The sequence below is a fragment of the Hemiscyllium ocellatum genome, chromosome 13, assembly GCF_020745735.1.
Source record: "Hemiscyllium ocellatum isolate sHemOce1 chromosome 13, sHemOce1.pat.X.cur, whole genome shotgun sequence".
NCBI classification, from domain to species: domain Eukaryota; kingdom Metazoa; phylum Chordata; class Chondrichthyes; order Orectolobiformes; family Hemiscylliidae; genus Hemiscyllium; species Hemiscyllium ocellatum.
This window is the reverse complement of record NC_083413.1, coordinates 3,801,447-3,821,740: the sequence shown is the minus strand read 5'-3', so window position 1 is coordinate 3,821,740 and position 20,294 is coordinate 3,801,447. Positions and strand designations below refer to the sequence as shown.

At 40.3% G+C, this 20,294-nt stretch overlaps 1 protein-coding gene across 1 annotated transcript; it reads right to left on the bottom strand.

The window, feature by feature from the left end:
* Positions 1–1,340: 1,340 nt before the first annotated feature.
* LOC132821663 (thiamine transporter 2-like) lies at positions 1,341–18,990 on the bottom strand. The gene is made up of 5 exons (XM_060834373.1): positions 18,826–18,990; positions 14,239–15,046; positions 9,935–10,127; positions 7,471–7,612; positions 1,341–1,575 (listed from the first exon to the last, which is right to left on the bottom strand). Exons 1-5 carry the CDS (start codon positions 18,988–18,990, stop codon positions 1,408–1,410), a joined length of 1,476 nt encoding a protein of 491 aa, XP_060690356.1. The 3' UTR covers positions 1,341–1,407.
* Positions 18,991–20,294: the final 1,304 nt, after the last annotated feature.

Below are 20,294 nucleotides of genomic sequence, written 5' to 3'. Positions count from 1 at the left end.
GGCAAGTCAAATGACCTTTTGTGCTGTGCAATAATTCTTGAGAGTCCAAAATTAAAGTCTGAAGTTTATTGGAGTGATGAAGTTGACTTGTACACGCAACTGAGTTATGTCAAATTGTGTTTTATAAATTGGCTTGATAATATAATATTAAACCAATCAAATTATTTGGCTTATTTTTTTCACCAAATAGAATTGATTTGTTCTGATTAAGGAATGAAATAATTCAATGCATATTGACTAGGAATAGGGTGAAAAAAAGAGCTTGACTGTATCACCAGACTGTTATGCTCCTTCTTATAAACAAATACAGGTACTTGTTTTTTTGTGTGAATAGACTCTTAGTCTGAATCCTGTGATGAAGCCGCCACTAGATGGCTTTTGTGCAATGAGGAGTCAAGTCCAGGTTAATTTCCTATGTTGTATTTTATATCAACATTGAATGTTCAAAGTGCAAGTATTGCATTATATCTGAAATTAATGGTACAATAAACACATTTAATAGATTAAATAAAGCAACAAATCAGAAAATGATTAGAAATAACTGATTAACTTTACATTTATTTCACCTATATTTCTTTGTATTGTAAAATATCTTTGTGAAACTAATGACTACAAATAATTCCCAGGTAGAGTTTACTGGCTAGGACAAAGCTCAACACTGAGACAAATATGACACCATGTTTGTGAGGGTTAGGTTTAGTATCAGATGTTTGTCAGGTATAGAGATGGTGCAAGTAGTTAGCAAACAGAGATAGGAGTGAAAACAAGCCATCATTTCAACATTTAAGACCATAAGACATAGGAGTGGAAGTAAGGCCATTTGGCCCATCGAGTCCACTCCGCCATTCAATCATGGCTGATGGGCATTTCAACTCCACTTACCCGCATTCTCCCCGTAGCCCTTAATTCCTCGAGACATCAAGAATCTACCAATCTCTGCCTTGAAGACATTTAGCGTCCCAGCCTTCACTGCACTCTGCGGCAATGAATTCCACAGGCCCACCACTCTCTGGCTGAAGAAATGTCTCTGCATTTCTGTTCTGAATTGACCCCCTCTAATTCTAAGGCTGTGTCCACGGGTCCTAGTCTCCTCGCCTAATGGAAACAATTTCCTTGCATCCACTCTTTTCAAGCCATTTAATCAGAAAGTGTCTGCTCATCATTGCTGGATGTCAGATAAGTGTAAACAAGAGAACTGGAGTCATCTAAAAAGAAAATCATGAAACTGCTTTATGAGATTTTAGGTGATGTGTCAAAGGTTCTTTATCATCCTGATAAAATAAATATTCTGGCTGACTGAATCACATTAATGACCATGGACACATTTTCCATCTCCATGACCAATGAAATACAACAAGGAATTGTAATAGCAAAAGTCAATTCTATTTTTGTTTCTTTTTCAAATCTTCAAAACTCTTCTGCCTTTCCTTTCTCGTCTTCAGGGATTGCAGTATTTCCTTTGATCTCTGGTGCTATTTGCTTCTTTCTTTTCTGCCCATGTTGAATTAATGTATAAATCCCTCTGATGAAGAAAAGTCCTGATATTGCTGCAAAATAACTTCCATAAATGAGGAACTGCAAAACAAAATCAAGCATTTAGTTCAATGCTCATTAATATGTTGCTTTAAAATTGCCATTAGCATAAAAAACATTCATTACTTTATCAACATCAGCCAGTTGTCAATTGCCTGGCTTTAAGGTTTCAGTATGTTTTGCAGCATTATAGTCTCGACATTAGATAATCCCGGCCCCTGAATAATGTAGGCACTGGTGAGTTAGTTAAGAAAATATGGCAAGAACAGAAAGATTCTTGACATCAATGCAAAGAAGTCCAAAGTTGCGCACAAGGTTTTAATGTTGTGGTTCTATTCGCCGAAGTTTTTGTTGCAAACGTTTCGTCCCCTGGCTAGGCGACATCATCAGTGCTCTGGAGCCTCCTGCGAAGCGCTTCTTTGATGTTTCTTCCGGTATTTATAGTGGTCTGTCCTTGCCGCTTCCGGGTGTCAGTTTCAGCTGTCCGCTGTAGTGGTTGGTATATTGGGTCCAGGTCGATGTGTTTGTTGATGGAGTTTGTGGATGAATGCCATGCCTCTAGGAATTCCCTGGCTGTTCTCTGTCTGGCTTGCCCTATGATAGTAGTGTAATCATCAAAAACACGGAAATAGAAAAAACACACCGGATCATCAACGCCAGACTCACAGGAATCCGATTCACGAGAGAAGAAGAAAAGGACAGCCAACTCCCATTCCTAGACGTGATAGTACAGAGAACACCGAACGGAGAATTCACCACAAGGGTACACAGGAAAACAACACACACAGACCAAATCCTAAACTATGAAAGTAACCACCCCAACACACACAAACGAAGCTGCATCAGGACACTATTCAAAAGAGCCACAACACACTGCAGTACACCAGAACTGCGAAAAGAGGAAGAGGAACACCTATACAAGGTATTCGCCAAAAACGGATACCCGCGCAACTTTATCAACGGATGCCTAAGAGACAGACCACGGATCGAGGACATGCCACAACCAAAAGGACTAGCCACACTACCATACATCAGGAGCATTTCAGAACTGACAGCCAGACTACTGCGACCCTTAGGACTCATAATGGCACACAAACCAACAGCCACGCTCAGACAACAACTCACCAGGACAAAGGACCCGATACCCAACATGAGCAAAACTAATGTAGTTTACAAAATACCATGCAAGGACTGCACAAAACACTATATAGGACAAACAGGAAGACAGCTAACAATCCGCATACATGAACATCAACTAGCCACGAAACGACACGACCAGCTATCCCTAGTAGCCACACACGCAGACAACAAACAACACGAATTCGACTGGGAAAACACTACTATCATAGGGCAAGCCAGACAGAGAACAGCCAGGGAATTCCTAGAGGCATGGCATTCATCCACAAACTCCATCAACAAACACATCGACCTGGACCCAATATACCAACCACTACAGCGGACAGCTGAAACTGACACCCGGAAGCGGCAAGGACAGACCACTATAAATACCGGAAGAAACATCAAAGAAGCGCTTCACAGGAGGCCCCAGAGCACTGATGATGTCGCCTAGCCAGGGGATGAAACGTTTGCAACAAAAACTTCCAGCTCGGCGAACAGAACCACAACAACGAGCACCCGAGCTGCAAATCTTCGCACAAACCTTGAACACAAGGTGTTAGTGGCTGATGACAATTTTGTTGATGAGAGGCCTATTAAAATCTTATTAATACCTAATCTCAGCTCAGTTATTTGCTATTTGCCATTTTCTGAGGCAATGGAGAGAAACTGGACAGTGACAATTCATGACATGGAAGTCTGAGGCAGTATTTGGTACCTGCAACCTTCTGGTGTCTTCACTGGGCATTATATTTTGACCAGAATTCCTCAACATCTTGGAGAACGCTCCATGGGCAACAAATATCTGCATTTCTTTTGTCCACTGAATAGATAAGCACCAGCCTGATCACATCCTCTGGGCACACCTTCGACTCACTAACAATGCAGTTCACCACATCTTCAACACTAACTTGGGAGCTGACTCAAACCTTACAGACCACTTTGTGTACAAGGACAGGCATCCATCTCATTCACTGCAACAGGGTATCTCAGGGCTCTTAGTCCACTTTCTTAGCGTTGATTCACTTTACATCAACTGGATGCTCGCGGTATCTGTGGCTTGCCTTCCCTTTTTGTGTGTTGCTGCCCATTCAGGTTGACAGTACTTCTGTGTTCCTTACCATCTAGTGCAGACAAAAGGCCAGGCAATTTGTTCTGTTTACCGGCAATGATCAATCAAGGTTGGGGAGGCGTAATGATCTGGAGCACCGAGTTTGAACCCTGCCACATCAGATGGTGGAACTTGAATCCAGTTAAAATCTGGAATTAAGAGTCTAATGATGGCCATTGTTGATTGTCATCCTCTGGTTGGCCTACGTGTAACACATCAGGAGTATGATGGAGTACTCCCCAGTTGCCTGGATGGGTACACTCCCAACAATACTCAAGAAGCTCAACACCATCCAGGACAAAGCAACCCGCTTAATTAGCACCACATCTCCAAGCATCAACTCCATCCACCACCAACGCTCAGTAGCACAGTGTGTACTATGTCTAAGATACACTTATGAAATTCACCAAAGATCCTTAGGCAGCATCTTCCAAACACTTGTCAGCTTCCATCTAGAAGGACATGGGAAGCAGATACCTGGGAACACCACCCCATGCAAGTTCCCCTCCAAGCCACTCACCATTCTGACTTGGAAACATATCACCGTACCTTCAGTGTCGCTGGGTCAAAACCTTGAGATTCCCTCCCTAATGACAATATGGGTCAACCGACAGCAGATGGACTGCAGTGGTTCAAGAAGGCAGCTCACCCCTACCTTCTTGAGGGGCTACTAGGGCCATGCAATAAATGCGGGTCCAGCCAGCGATGCCCACATCCCAAAAGTGAATTTTAAAAATTCACCACAACCACCTGATGAAGGAGCGTCATTCCGAAAGCTAGTGTGCTTCCAATTAAACCTGTTGGACTATAACCTGGTGTTGTGATTTTTAACTTAAAAAATTGCAAGTGAACAATCAAAAGGAAATATGGTTGCTACTGCTCACAGAATGGACATATGAATGTTCCGTGTTATCTCCAAGGGTGTAGGATCTTCTTGGGAACTTTTTGAGGCCCTTCAAGAGGCGGTTGTATTAAACAGACTGTGTCACAGATCAGGTTAAATCAATCTGTTATCACAGAATTGTGGATGTGAACCTGGTGCATTGACAAACTACGTTGACTAAAATTCCAGTTCAGAAGCAATCTTCACTCTGTTAAACATTAAAAGTTAATCCTAGAAATTGCTGTGAAGCAGAAAAAAATGTCAGGTGAGTTCTGAAGTCTCTCTCAAATCCCACCAATCACAAGCATATTCTATAATCTTATAACCCAAAGGATCCAGGCACTGAAGTTGCTGTCTGCACAAACAGCATCCACAGAGGTTGGTGAGGAGCACAAGCATCTTGAAATCCAGAACCAGCAGCAACATCCAGCAGATGTGGAGCAGTCTACTAATGCCTACTTTCCAGTTAATGGTACCCTCATGATGTGGTAAAAGTGCAGGAAACCCACAGTCTTCCACAGAATGTTGTGCAGATGAGAGACAGTCTGAGTCATCATTCTCAGCATTGATGTAGTGATCAGAATGCCATGTCATAAGGCATTATAATGTTTCTATGTAATTTAATATCTTCTTCCATATGGTCAATAAGAGCCAGCAGATTTTTCTGCAGCGTGAGGTTCCCATGCTGGTCAGGTTTGGGGGTTTGTTGCTGTACAGTACAAGCAGAGGACACTATTTAATTCTTGGACGCTTTGTTCCAGAGAGCTGGAGAACTGGATAAGGGTATATGTTGGATGATGAGGATTTAAGAGCAGCAACATTGTACCAAGGAGAAAGTGGTGCCTGAAGTGGTGTCTCTGGTGAAGATTATGTGGAACTCACTGATGCCTGTAGAAGACCAGAGAGAACGAGTAACAAAATAGAGATAGAGCTTGGGCATATGAAGAATATATTCACAATGGTAATGGGAGAGCAGTACAGCACTTGACAATGAATCTTACTTGGTGCTGGGATATGGAAGTATTGGCATCCCCAAGTAAGCCATAATGCAGTTAGAATGCCGAGATAGTCTTCTTTGTGCTCTTCAAGTTACAGTTTTCCTCATTCATTTTAATGAATTAAATATATGCTGGGGAGCACAGAAGTGTTTGATGTTGGTTTATAGTATATATTGTTTATGGTTATATTGTTATTATTTGGAACTTGGATTCAAAAGTAAAGGAAAAATAGATTTTTAGTTTTCAGTTCTGTGAAGTTGACTTGGTTTTATACCAAAGGTCAGAAAGTTGTTATTGAGCAATGAGTTCAAACATTGTTTCCAAGAAAGCTTGTGACTCCAGCTAAATGACTACTGTCATAACTTAACTAGGAAAAGAATACACTGATAATCATGTGCCTCTGATCCAAAGCTGTGATAAAACATTTAAATAATATTTAAAATCTTAAAATATTTAAAATCCAAATGAGGCCACCAGAATGACTACCTTGCCTGACTGACTACTACACAGGACAAAAACAAACTATACCACTAACAGGAAAAAAACTGATTCATTGTTCCACAATTAATATGAACAAGCAATGAAAGAACAGGACTTCTAATGTCTGTAACTTATACTGTACTTCAAAACATCCACAGACACATTAGACTTGAAACATTAACTCTGTTTCTGTCTCCAAAAATAAGATCTGCTGAGTTTCTCCTGAACTTTGTTTTCCATATCAGCAACATTCAATACTTGATTTCTTAGTTGTAAAATTGTCCCTTTTCTCAGATACTGTCGTCAACCTTCCATTTCAGTTTATAATTCCAAACAGCAGAAAGAAATGTGACCACCTATGTTGAATAAACTGCCCATGGAATTAATTGATGAAATGTTTACAAAGTTGAGCTTATATGACGTATACAGAGAGACAGATCAGGGGCCACAATCAGGATTCAGTTGAGATGAGCAGATTCATATCAACAAAAGAACTGTTAGTTTGTGGCAATTTTCCCAGCTCCCAGAGCTGAAAAGAAGTTATAAAACTTGTTTTATAAAGTTGTAAATAGAGTTGATAAGTTTTAAATAGACTTATTTTATAAAGTTGTTCTTTCCAAAGCTGGAAAGAAGTTATAAAATTGTTTTAACAGTTTAAATAGAGGGGGCTTTTCTCAAAAAGAGATAAAACAAAGAATTGCAGATGTTTGCTTGGGCTGAGGGAAGGCCATGAATTAGCTAGTGTCTGTGTGTCTATGGGAGAGACAGTAATGGTGAATATATGAAAAGTCAGCTATGGGAGAAATTAGAGTTACGATTGGATTGAGTGAGTAAAGGGTATCAGTGTAAAACAAGTTGAATTCTACTTTCTGTTGTTTATGTTAAGATCTTTCTAAATTGTTTTTTGCATAGTTTTTAAAAAAAACTTGTGTATAATAATTTGGTTAAAAGAACATTGGTAGCCTGTGCAAATATGTTCGGTGACTGACCACTACAGTAACCAAAGTATAAGAATAAAATAGAACAAGAATAAAATAAAAACCGGTAAATCTAATAAACATATCAAGCCAGGTTCGCTTTGAGCTCTCACATAGGCAGAGTTACCATCAGCTGTGATCATAAACAAGATCGTAACAAAATTCCAGCTATCACATTTAAACATATCTGATATCAACTTATTGTAACATTTTTGGATGCCACAAGGTTGCCACATTAATCTCCAACATGTTTAAAAACATAATTGGCACACCACGGGAAACTAATATCTGTACAAATCAAAACAAAAACTTTCATTTTATCCAGATGTAAATTTTCTTGACACAGCTCATAAAATGTCATGTTGAACTCACCTGGGTAATAATATCCAAGCCAAGGCCCCTCGAATCAACAACGATAAAAGTCAGAATGGTCTGAAGTAGGAGGGCTACAAAGGTATTTATTCCGAACAAAAGAGCATAACGCTCAATGCTCAGGTTAACTGCTATTTGAAACCTTGATGAAGGAAATAATTAGTTAGACTTTGAACAGTGCTTCAAATATTTATATTCAAAAAAGTGCACAAAAGACAATTTTAAAATTTGACAGGCACATTGTGTACTGACCATCTGCCTATTGTAATCTGCATGTGGCCCCAGCTGTTTTGAAGCCCATGTGTCATGATTACTGTCAGTAATCTGCACAGGGGCTAATGCAGGGATAGTGGAAATTCATCTGCCTCTCCTAAATCCTCCTATGGCCTAGTACATGGCAGGACAGGTTCCAGAAATACAAATGGTTTTACATGATAAATGTGCACATGAGAGGATATATAGCAAATATAAATTTAAGAAGTGTTTCTATGACTTTAAAAAGCAGCCTGAGTTATATCTGTGCATGCTGGTCCAATTATCCTATTTTAACTCTACTTCAGTTAATTTTGAACCAACTGGTTAATGCAGTTTGAATTCAGTTTCCTTATGCACTGTTGAAGTTTTAAGATCCAGACAAATGTGTAAACGTTGGAATTGAAGTCACACATACTGCAGTATCATGAAATGCATTAGACATTTGTCTGCTTTATCAACTGCGTGTTCACACCAGTGAAGCCAGTTATTTTACTACAGGAGACATAAGTGTCATCTCCCAGTCTATAACTCATCACTTCATTAAACATGTGGCCAGTACCTTATCTGTTGGTCCATGGCCACACATCAGCTTTCCCAATGACAGCTGCCAACAAAACAAAACATGTGGCTTTGCAGCAGTTACAATTTTCACTACATGAAGGGAATAATTGACTCTACAATGTGTGCATTAAGGTATCAGCCAGCAACCTCCTTTAACAGGAATGAGTACCATTTTATTACTGTACAGATTGTGACTGATTGACACTGAATATACCAAGGGAACTGTGGAACTGTTTCTATTCGCAGATGTTAAAATTCACACAACACCAGGTTATACTCAACAGGTTTATTTGGAAGCACTAGCTTTTGGAGCACTGCTGCTTCATCAGATGATTCTTCCCGCTGTCTGACTTTGGAAGTGAAATGAATGGCCGCTGGTGAAAAAGGGCTTCTACAGACATGGCAAATGAGAGTTTTGCGCAGCACCCAACTGAGCAGCACACACATGGTCAGTGCTGAGATCAAACCAATATCCTAACAGAATACATAATAGGACTGTTCAGTCAGAGCTTCACACATATAAACAACACAATAACTCCCTGTACTGTGCATTAGATAGAACACCATGCTGCAAGGAAAGGGTTAATAGTCTGGCTGCAAGTTCAGAGCAGTATTTGTTGTGTGGAAACCAGATGTATGTGATACTTGAATAGAACTGTTAATCACAGCGAACCAGTTGAAATTAATGGAGGCTGATTGAAACCAGACATGTAAGCCTTATATAGCTAAACCAATGGAAGAAAACTTGGAAATACGCCAACCAACCACTGCTGATTATGCAGCCAACTAACCCATCACCCAGAAGAGGATAATGATTGTACTCTTTAAAAACTGATCTGTTTATTAACCTTTTTTAAAGAATATTCTACATGGGAATATTAAAAAAGGTGTATATTGACAGACAGAAATCCAGAAAGAAGGCAGGGATGAATACTGACTGGAAGAGTTTGGGTGAATGAAGCAGAAACATCCTTGTCAAAGATACTCCTGTCCAACCTGGAATTATCTTAGACAGACCACCTGAGGGAGAACTATTTGATTTGATTGAAACAGTTTGTTTGTTAAAATTCCCAAGCAAGGTGTTAGATTTAGTATGAGGTTGTGCCTATTGTAAATCATAGTGTCTGAATTTAAATCAGAGGTAAAATTACCTACAGAGCCCATGATACCTCACATTCTCCAGCAATGAGCTGAGACTCACCTTCTAATTACTTGGAAAGGTACTTGTGAAAGGCCAGCAATTTTTGTCTCTCAGATGATCCGTATTACTCCCTACATTCTCATACACATTGTCTGTGTGTGTGTCTGTCTCTCTCTCTCTCTCATGCACACACACATAAAAACAATACCTTTTTCTGACACATGCACACACTGTCACATATACATATGCACACAGAATGCCTATTTCTGACATAAAAATGTGTCCACACAATATTCACAACCCCTCCCCACCCTGAGAGATGATACTGGTGCCCAACACCAATCCACACAATATCAATCCCCCCAGACACATATATGGTACACACCTGACTGACTTAAAAGGAATTTAGAAAAGGGTCTACTGACCATAATTCTCTTTCTTTTATGTCATCTTTTTATTAGTTACTACTATTGCAGTTCTACATTTCTTTCAGAGTATTATACTCACGTTGCTATGGTAATCAGTAACATGTACGTGGCTTTGAACACAACATATCCACCATAACAAATCCAGATATTGTTTGACAGGTCGATGGCAAATAAAGCACCGCTATTCACTGTTGAAAAGATGCCCAGTGCAATTTCTCCCCAGATTGACCAGTCCAAGTTTATATAGCCCACGGCAAAAGATGTACCAGCACCTGGATTCACAACGACAAAAACTCAATCTTTCTGATGTCATTGAATCAGCAATTTTTTAAAAAACAGACAGTTTAAATGATCATTATCATACTTTCTTACCAATATAATTTACAGATAATGGCAAGATGATATCAATGATCTAACTAGTGCCATTCCAGATCAGAAAAGCGAGAAATCAGTTTGATGGCCCTGTGAAGGAGGTGAATGGTTAAAAAAAACTACCATGAAGTTGATAAACATCTTCACAAAGCAAAAAAAGCTACAGCATTGGATCTAAATAGTCTTTTGGTGGTACAGAACTTGAATATTGCTCAAGAAGAGATACATTTTACCAAAAATGTTTGTACTCATCAGGATACTTTGCAAGAATCCAAGCTCAAAGGGAAAAATCAACATATTTACTGCATAAGAGGAGAATAATCAGTTGCCAAGTGAGCTGTGACTGGTAGAGGTGTCGCCATGGGGAAGGCATCTACTCATAGTGATTGACAGGTAACAGCCAGTCTAAATTTTAAACTAAGCAGATTGGCCAAGGTATGATGCTGAAAAAGGATATATCAAAGGCACTCAGTGAGATAACACCTACCCTGTTCAGATAATTTCTCCTGTATGTTCTGTAAATTCATGCATAGCACTAAGGCAGTCACTCTTGGTAAGTGCCCAGTCCACCTCAGATTACTTTGGAAGGATAAGGTGTCTCAGAGTTCTGTGCAACAGTTGAAGCCAGCTGTTTCATGCTACTACTATGTAGTAGCAACATGAGTGCCGTTCACCACCACAGAAAAGATATTATTAAACTAGAAAGAATGCAGAAAAAATGTACCACACGTACTAAGATGCTACCTTGCCTGGAAGGTAGAGGTTGGATAGGCTGGGACTCTTCTCTCTAAAGCATAGGAGACCGAGGGGTGACTTACAGAGGTATATGAAGGCATATGAGGCATAGATAAGGTCGATTGTGGATAGCTTTTCCCACTGGTAGAGGAGTCTAAACCTGGTAAGTTTAAGGTGAGAGGGGAGAGATACAAAAGAGTCCAGTGGGCAATTTTTTTCACACAGACAGTGGTGAGTGTGTGGAACGGGCTGCCAGATGTAGTGGAGGAGGCAAGTACAATTTCTTCATTTAAGAAACATTTGGAGAGAGACAAGGATGGGATAGGCATGGAGGGATATGGACTAGATGCAGGCAAATGGGACTAGTTTAAATTGTAAAAACTGGGCAGCATGGGCACACTGGGCTGAAGGACCTGTTTCCATGTTGTAGAGCTCTTTGACCAGTAAGTTACAAACATCAAGCCAAAAAAGATGTTCTATCTAACACACAAGTGAGTCTTGAGGTATATGAGTTTTGGTGTTAGTGTGATGCCACATATGTAAGCTGTATGTCCTTTTTGAAGCATGTCTTTTTGGTTGTTCACAATAAGGAAATTACTGGCTGCATCTAATCAACCCACAGTTGTAAAATATGTAACACAATATTTAATATTAGATGTGATTGTGCAATTAGAAAACATTTACTGAATATCCTGAATGAGCGAGGAATTGCACTGACAGCTAGTTTAGGATTGTAAGTCAGACTCACAATGTGGTACATTAAAGCACCATAAGTTAAAACACAGGACCATTTGTAGGTGAAAAGAAAATGTAGTTAGTCTGAACTCAACATAATAAAAGATAAAAATCACACAACACCAGGTTATAGTCCAACAGGTTTAATTGGAAGCACACTAGCTTTCGGAGCGTTGCTCCTTCAACAGGTGATAATGGAGGGCTCGATCGTAACACAGAATTTATAGCAAAAGTTTCAGTGTGATGTAACTGAAATTATACATTGAAAAATACCTTGATTGTGTCTGTTGAGTCTTTCATCTGTTTGAATACCATGATAGTTTCACTTCTTTCATGTGTAAATCACAAAACCTTTTTTTTAAAAGTTGCATTCTCAGGTTAGCTGTTAACAATGGTGATAGCTAGACAATATGTTGAAGGTGTTAGCCCCCTGTGTTCTCTGTCTATGCCATGATGTTTAGATTGATTCTAATCTAAAAAGTGAGATAGCAGAGTTTTACATGAATTCATGCAGTTTCTGAGCTCAAAGGTTTACATGATTTCATGCAATTTTTGAACAAAGTACAATGTAACTCTGCAAGTACAAATTCACCCCACAAAATATATGTGTGCATGTGGGTCTTTGTGTGTGTGTGTGTGTGTGTGTCTGCCTGTCTGGGTTTGGAGTTGTGAGTGTGAGAGAGTGTGTATATGTGTGCGTGTAGTGAGTGTAGAGTGTTTTAAGTCTGTGAGGTGGTGCATGTGTGAGTGTGGGAGTGTATGTGCGTGTCTGGGGTGGGGGGGGTTGTGAGTGTCTGTGAGAGAGAGTGTATGTGTGTGTGCATGAGTGTAGAGTGGTCTAAGTCTCTGAGAGAATGCCTGTGTGATTGTGGGAGTGTGTGTCTGTAAGGGTGTGTGTGGGTGTCTGTGCGTGTCTGTGTATATGTGTGTCCGTGTGTGTGTGTATAGGAGTGTCTGTGTGTGTGTGTATAGTGCAATGGTGGTCACCTGTAATGTGACATGAACCCAAGGTCCCGGTTGAGGCCCTCCCTATGGGTACCGAACTTAGCTATCAGCCTCTGCTCGGCCACTTTCCTCTGCTGTCTGTTCTGAAGTCCACCTTGAGGATTTTTAACTTTGTACACCTCAGTCCAACACCAGCATCTCCAACTCATAATATCTATTGACAATGCCTTGACAAAGCAACTTGTTTGGTTTAAAATTTGAACAAAGTCTAGCCGTTAACTGTCATTCATCGTTAATAACTCCATTCGCCATGACAATACTTCTTCCAATCAAAACTTACGTGCCTACCAATCAACACCATATTGTCATACAGTATGAATGTTGGTTTTCCCCTAAATTTATATTCTTGCGAAATGTCCTGATGGGTGCAAAATGAAAATCTTCAACAAAATATCTTCTTCCAACTGTAATCACATTGTGTATAATTAGTTTAGCACTGTAATAGAGAATGCTACTGTGGAAGTTTCACATCAATGACTTGACTACTTGCAATTTTATAAAATGGAGGTTAATTTTTGCGCAAACAATCACAGCTCTTAGCTGCTGTCATGATATTTTAATTATGCTTTTTCACATACCCGTCTATTTCTTGTGAAAAATCACACAACACCAGGTTATAGTCCAACAGGTTTAATTGGAAGCACACTAGCTTTCGGAATGACGCTCCTTCATCAGGTGACAGTGGAAGGAGCGTCGCTCCGAAAGCTAGTGTGTTTCCAATTAAACCTTTTGAACTATAACCTGGTGTTGTGTGATTTTTAACGTTGTACACCCCAGACCAACACCGGTATCTCCAAATCATATTTCTTGTTATATATGGTATCAACTATGAGCTATGAATATTGGTGGACTGATTGGGTTAACAGGTCATGTGTTAGAGTAATGCTGCAACACTCAAATGTTACTTGAAATAATTCTATAACAGCAAGCTGACTTTTCTAGAGCATTTTCTCAGATGCAGGAAGATATCTTAAACAGCTTATCATTTAGGAGGACAAAACTATGGAAGCAGAACAGGAAACAAAACATAGAGAGGGGTGGGATAACTGTACAAACTCACCCTTAACTAATGCATGCAGTTGAGTGCTCACTGAGCTCCAGTTTTAGTGTTTTAGTCTTGGTGAACAGTTCATAGAATGATGAAAGACTCACTGATGAAAGAGTTCTTTTAAAAAAAATTATGGGATTCCTTTTACAATTTATTGTTGCTGAATCTGATGTCAAAAGACTTGTGTCTTTTTCTGATGCTGAATGAACTACTTCTGGTGACATGTGAAAGCATTCCTCTGTCCATTTTTTGGAATTATACAGTTCATTTCCCTGGCAGTCCACCAGCACTCTCCCAGTTGAATCTTCACCTGGGATTGTGCAGGACTTGACTGCTGTTGGGTTTTTTTTTCTAGGATGTTAACTGGCTCCTTTCCTACTCACTTCACCAAAAGTCACACAATCTCTCCACTTATGCAGACATGAAACATAATGTCAACAGTTGCTATTACTAACAATAAATTGGAGGAACATTATGATAGAACTTACTCACAAAAGTTGACACTGCTTCCACACCACCGTTATAAACTGTGGAATTTTGGGATGGTTCAACGTGATCCCATAGGAGTTGTATGTAATTTATAACTTGGTTATATCCACAGGTGGCCAAAGCCCACCAGATAGACCAGTAGAAGATTCGAGGGGAGGAGTAGCACTCTTTGAAATCAGACCACAGTTTGGCTAGGACCACTATTGCATTCTTTTCCACTTTCTCCAGGTCTTCATCTCCATCCGACATTATGGGTAATTGTGAGCAGTTTGTTATATCAGGGTTGTTTTGGGGACTACTATTTTCAGACTTCGGCTTGTCATTTTCCATTGATGGGATCTTTGCAGTCCTTTTCCTGTGGAAGAACATGCTTCTTTTGGGCATTGGCAGGGGAATTGTAGAAAGGAAGGCTACAGATACTGAAACCAGTGCAATCACATTTAGATAGAAATAAGGGACATTCCAAACAGAGACTAAAATTTGACCCAGAATAGAACCCAGTGTGTACGCAATTAATGTGACACTTCGACAATAACTGGTCACTTTTTGATAATGCTCAGAACTAACAACACTATAAATATAGGCGTAATAGGCCACTTCTGCAGCAGATGCAGTCCCAAAGAAGAATTCTAAAAACTGCATGGCCAGGATTCCTTGTGCAAACAGGAGCATTATCCAAGTGGTAATATAACTGAGCCCTTGCAAAACTATGATCGGTTTATATCTTAGATAATCTGTGACCACAAAGACTGGAAATAGCATTGCCAAGTAAGAATATGTCCAAACTGGAAGCATTTCATTAGTAACCTGTAAATGAATGAGAAAATAAGTTGAATGCTAGATTAATCATAGAATCCCAACAGGTGGAAACAGGCCATTTGGCCCATCCAGTCCACACTTACCCTCTGAAGAGCATCCCACCCAGAACACTCCTCTATCCAATAACCCTGCCTTCCACCACCCCAACCTCCCCACCACCCCCACACCACCCAACAGCCCACCTCCAACCTAGTGACACCATCTGTCCCCCACACCACTCCTCCACCTACACCCACCCCATCTCCCCCCACCCCCCACCTCCACCCCTGTGGGATGGGGTGGGATTGTTGGGGTGGTGGGGGTTTGGGTGGGATTGTTGGGGTGGTGGGTGTGTTGGGGCGATGGGGGGTTTGGATGTGGTGGTGGCGAGTGGAATCCAGGGAGATAGAGATCAATCTGAGACTGCTACAGTTGGGAAAGGGAGCAAGTCAAACAGTCAAGGCCGGTAGGAACAAAGCAGAGAACAAGGTAGGACTGATAAATTAACCTGATAAATTATTTCAATGCAAGAGGCCAAACAGGGAAGGCCGATGAACTCTGTGCATGGTTAGGGATATGAGACTGGGATATCATAGCAATTACAGAAACATTCCTCAGGGATGGACAGGACTGGCAGCTTAATGTTCCAGGATACAAATGCTACAGGAAGGACAGAAAGGGAGGCAAGAGAGGAGGGAGAGTGGCATTTTTGATCAGGGATAGCATTGCAGCTGTACTTAGGGAGGCTATTCCTGGGTATACATCCAGGGAAGTTATTTGGGTGGAACTGAGAAATAAGAAGGGGATGATCACTTTATTAGGATTGTATTATAGAGCCCCTAATAGTCAGCGGGAAATTGGGAAACAAATTTGTAAGGAGATCTCAGTTATCTGTAAGAATAATAGGATGCTTATAGTAGGGGATTTTAACTTTCCAAACATAGACCGGGACTGTCATAGTGTTAAGGGGAGAGGAATTTGTTAAGTGTGTACAAGAAAATATTTTGAGTCAGTTTGTGGATATACCTACCAGAGAAGGTGCAAAACATTGGGAAATAAGACAGGGCAGGTGAGCGAGGTGTCAGTGGGGGAGCACTTTGGGGCCAGTGATCGCTGTACATCTCTATGACTCTATTAGTTTTAAAATTGTGATGGAAAAGGATAGATCAGATCTAAAGGTTGAAATTCTAAATTGGAGGAAGGCTAATTTTGATGTATTAGGCAAGAACTTTCAAAAACTGACTGGGGGCAGATGTTCACATGTAAAGGGATGACTGGAAAATGGGAAGCCTTCAGAAATGAGATGAGAGTCCAGAGACAGTATATTCCTGTTAGGGTGAAAGGAAAGGCTGGTAGGGAATGCTGGATGATTAAAAAAATTGAGGTTTTGGTTAAGAAAAAGAAGGAAGCATCGTTACAGGAGAGATCAAGTGAATCCTTCGAGTATAAAGGCAGTAAGAGTATACTTAAGAGGGAAATCAGGAGGGTAAAAAAGGGACATAAGATAGCTTTGGCAAATAGGGTTAAGGAGAATCCAAAGAGATTTTATAAATATATTAAGGACAAAAAGGCAACTAGGGAGAGAATAGGGCCCCTCAAAGATCAGCAAGGCGGCCTTTGTGTGGAGCCACAGAAAATGGGGGAGATACTAAATGAGTATTTTGCATCAGTATTTATTGTGGAAAAGGACATGGAAGATATAGGCTGTAGGCAAATAGATGGTGACATCTTGAAAAATGTCCATATTACAGAGGAGGAAGTGCTGGATGTCTTGGAATGCATAAAAGTGGATAAATCCCCAGGACCTGATCAGGTGTACTCTAGAAGTCTGTGGGAAGCTGAGGAAGTGATTGCTGGGCCGCTTGCTGAGATATTTTTATCATCGATAATAATATGTGAGGTGCTGGAAGACTGGAGATTGGCTAACGTGGTGCCACTATTTCAGAAAGGTACTAAGGAAAAGCCAGGGAACTATCCTGGTGAGCCTGACGTCGGTGGTGGGCAAGCTTTTGAAGGGAATCCTGAGGAGCAGGATGTACATATATTTGGAAAGGCAAGGAATGATTAGGGATAGTCAGTCTGGATTTGTGCGTGGGAAATCGTGTTTTATGAACTTGATCGAGTTTTTTGAAGAAGTAACAAAGAGACAGGGCAGAGTAGTAGCCGTGATCTGTATGAACTTCAGTAAAGTGTTTGACAAGGTTCATCATGGGAGACTGATTAGCAAGGTTAGATCTCATGGAATACAAGGAGAACTATCCATTTGGATACAGACCTGGCTCAAAGGTAGAAGACAGAGGGTGGTGGAGGGATGCTTTTCAGACTGGAGGCCTGTGACCAGTGGAGTGCCACAAGGGATCGGTGCTGGGTCGCCAACTTTTTGTCATTTATATCAATGATTTGGATGTGAACATAGGAACTGTAGTTAGTAAGTTTGCTGATGACACCAAAAACTGGAGGTGTAGTGGACAGTGAAGAAGGTTACCTCAGATTATAATGGGATCTTCATCAGGTGGGCCAATGGGCTGAGGAATGGCAGATGGAGTTTAATTTAGATAAATGTAAGGTGCTGCTTTTTGGAAAAGCAAATCAGAGCACTTAATGGTCAGGTCCTTGGGAGCTTTGCTGAACAAAGAGACCTTGGAGTGCAGTTTCATAGTTCCTTGAAAGTGGAGTCGCAGGCAGATAGGATAGTGAAGAGGCTTTTGGTATGTTTTCCTTTATTGGTCAGAACATTGAGTATAGGAGTTAGGAGGTCGTATTGCGGCTGTAAAGGATGTTGATTAGGCCACTTTTAGAATATTGTGTGCAATTCTGGTCTCCTTCCTATCGGAAGAATGTTGTGAAACTTGAAAGGATTCAGGAAAGATTTACAAGGATGTTGCCAAAGTTGGAGGATCTGGGCTATAGGGAGAGGCTGAACAGGCTGGGGCTGTCTTCCCTGGAGCATCGGAGGCTGAGGGGTGACCTTATAGAGGTTTATAAAATTATGAGGGGCGTGGATATGATAAATAGACAAGGTCTTTTCTCTGGGGTCGGGGACTCCAGAACTAGAGGGCATAGGTTTAGGGTGAGAGGGGAAAGATATAAAAGGGGCCTAAGGGGTAACCTTTTCACACAGAGGGTGGTGCGTGTATGAAATGAGCTGCCAGAGGATGTGGTGGAGGCTGGTACAATTACAACATTGAAAAGGCATCTGGATGGGTATATGAATAGGAAGGGTTTAGAGGGATATGGGCCAAGAGCTGGCAAATGGAACGAGATTAGGTTAGGATATCTGATCAGCATGGATGAGTTGAACCAAAGGGTCTGTTTCCTTGCTGTATATCTCTATGACTCAATGAGTCTAAAAGGATTAAACTAAAGATTTTGTACCTGAACACATGCAACATTCAAACTAAAATGAATAAGTACGATGTGATCATTATTACCTGGTCATTGCTGTTGAAAAATACTTTATAAATGCAAGACTTTCTTTCTTTTCCTCGTTTCAGTTTGAAATGACCAACTGTTAATCAGACACCCTAACCTTTGAATCCCCAACCAGAGAAAACATTCTCCCAACATTTACCCTTTTAAACATTTGAAGTTTTAGTTCAAATATTTACTGAGTCTACTCAATTTCCCTTCATCGGACAAACTCTTCATTCCCAAGATTTGATGTAGTGAAGCTTTGTTGCACTCTATCTCAGGTAAGGAGAGATAAAGAGACCAAAAGCGTATGCACAGTGCCTGATCGGAGCTAAAACATATTCTTTCTTTGTACACAAAACACACTTGACAAATACCTGTTTAGTTGTTAAGTTTTTCACCGGTCCAACAAGGTATGGTGTTAAAAAAGGCTCTGAAGGTCTCATCATTGAGAAAAACCCAAAGGCACACAAAAGCACTGTTGGATAACGCCAATCATTGCTCTTTGCTGCATTGCAGCTTCCTTTACAACATGTCAACATCGTCCTGACCACGATTCCTTCTTAGTCTCTACCAGCTCCTTACATTTGCAGCTACAGTTCTACAGCAAATCCACGTCTTTATCAGACAAACATGAACTTTAAACATACTGGGCGCATGCTCAATGCTTCTGTCTGTGAATTCAAATCGCAGCATAATTAGGACAGAAATAAGTTACTGACTGTTTAGATTAGCAGAGGTCAAAATAAGTTCAAAAAGACTTCAAATCAATTCTGTTTTTTTCTCTTTTAGATATTGGGTCAGAGTTTTCACTTCCAATGTGTCTGGGAAACTTGGTACAAGTTATGCTGAAATTGTGCTGTAATGAAATTATGATTCAAGTTTCCACACAGCTCCATTTATTGGTGTCTATGAATCAGTTTCTTAACAAATAAAACTTTAAGGAATGTATCCGTTAATGGCTGTGCATTGAAGGATATCAACTTATTTCGATCAGGTACAACTAGAGGAAACCTGTTGGCCATAATTGCAAATTAGCACAATTTTGTAGGTGTGACCAAAAATGGTTTTTAACTTATGGAAAATATCATGGAGGTTCACGACTTTCAAATGACAGTTATTGATATTTTGCACTGGGTTTATCTGCAGGGCATGTTTTACTGATAATATTTAGCACCGATTTCTGTCTACCCTATGGTCCTTTCAGGATACTCTAGCAGAAGAAGATCTGAAAGGGGATTTTTGTAAAAGAGAAAGTAACAAGTAGAATAATTGCTTCGGATCTACAGCACAACAGTAGTTATGCTCATCAGAATTTAAGAGTTAGTTTATCATAAATCACCTGGTTAACTAGGACAAACTCCCAGGCTTTCAGGTGAAAAGGGAATGGGATGTCAACAGAATTGTCAATTATTTTTTATAGCTATTACAATCTTTTCTTCTGCTTCAAAAGCAACATTTTAAAATGTATAACTGCAAAATGTTTTCACGTGCTCAGGTGTTCATTTATCTTTGACGTTAATACTGTCATAAAGCAGGACAATTTAACTTCCAAATCCACTTCCATTTAGAATGTTATGGAAATACTATCACCTTCAAGTTCCCCTCCAAGCCATTCACTATCGTGACTTGGAAATATATCACCGTTCCGTCAGTGTCACTGGGTCAAAATCCTGGAATTCCCTTCGTAATGGCATTGAGAGTCAACCCACAAAAGGTGGATTGTAGCGGTTCAAGAAGGCAGGTTACCCTTACCCTCTCAAGGAACAAATAGGGATGGGCACAGTCAGTGACACCCATGTCCATGAGTAAATTTTAAAAGAATTAATTCTGATTCACCACATGC

Coding starts and splice junctions, on each gene's coding strand:
- LOC132821663 (XM_060834373.1), bottom strand. CDS start 18,990: ATGTTGACATGTTGTAAAGGAAGCTGCAATGCAGCAAAGAGCAATGAT. Junction 15,047..18,825: donor AAAACTTAACAACTAAACAG/GTATTTGTCAAG, acceptor ATTCATTTACAG/GTTACTAATGAAATGCTTCC. Junction 7,613..9,934: donor TTACTGATTACCATAGCAAC/GTGAGTATAATA, acceptor TCCTTCATCAAG/GTTTCAAATAGCAGTTAACC.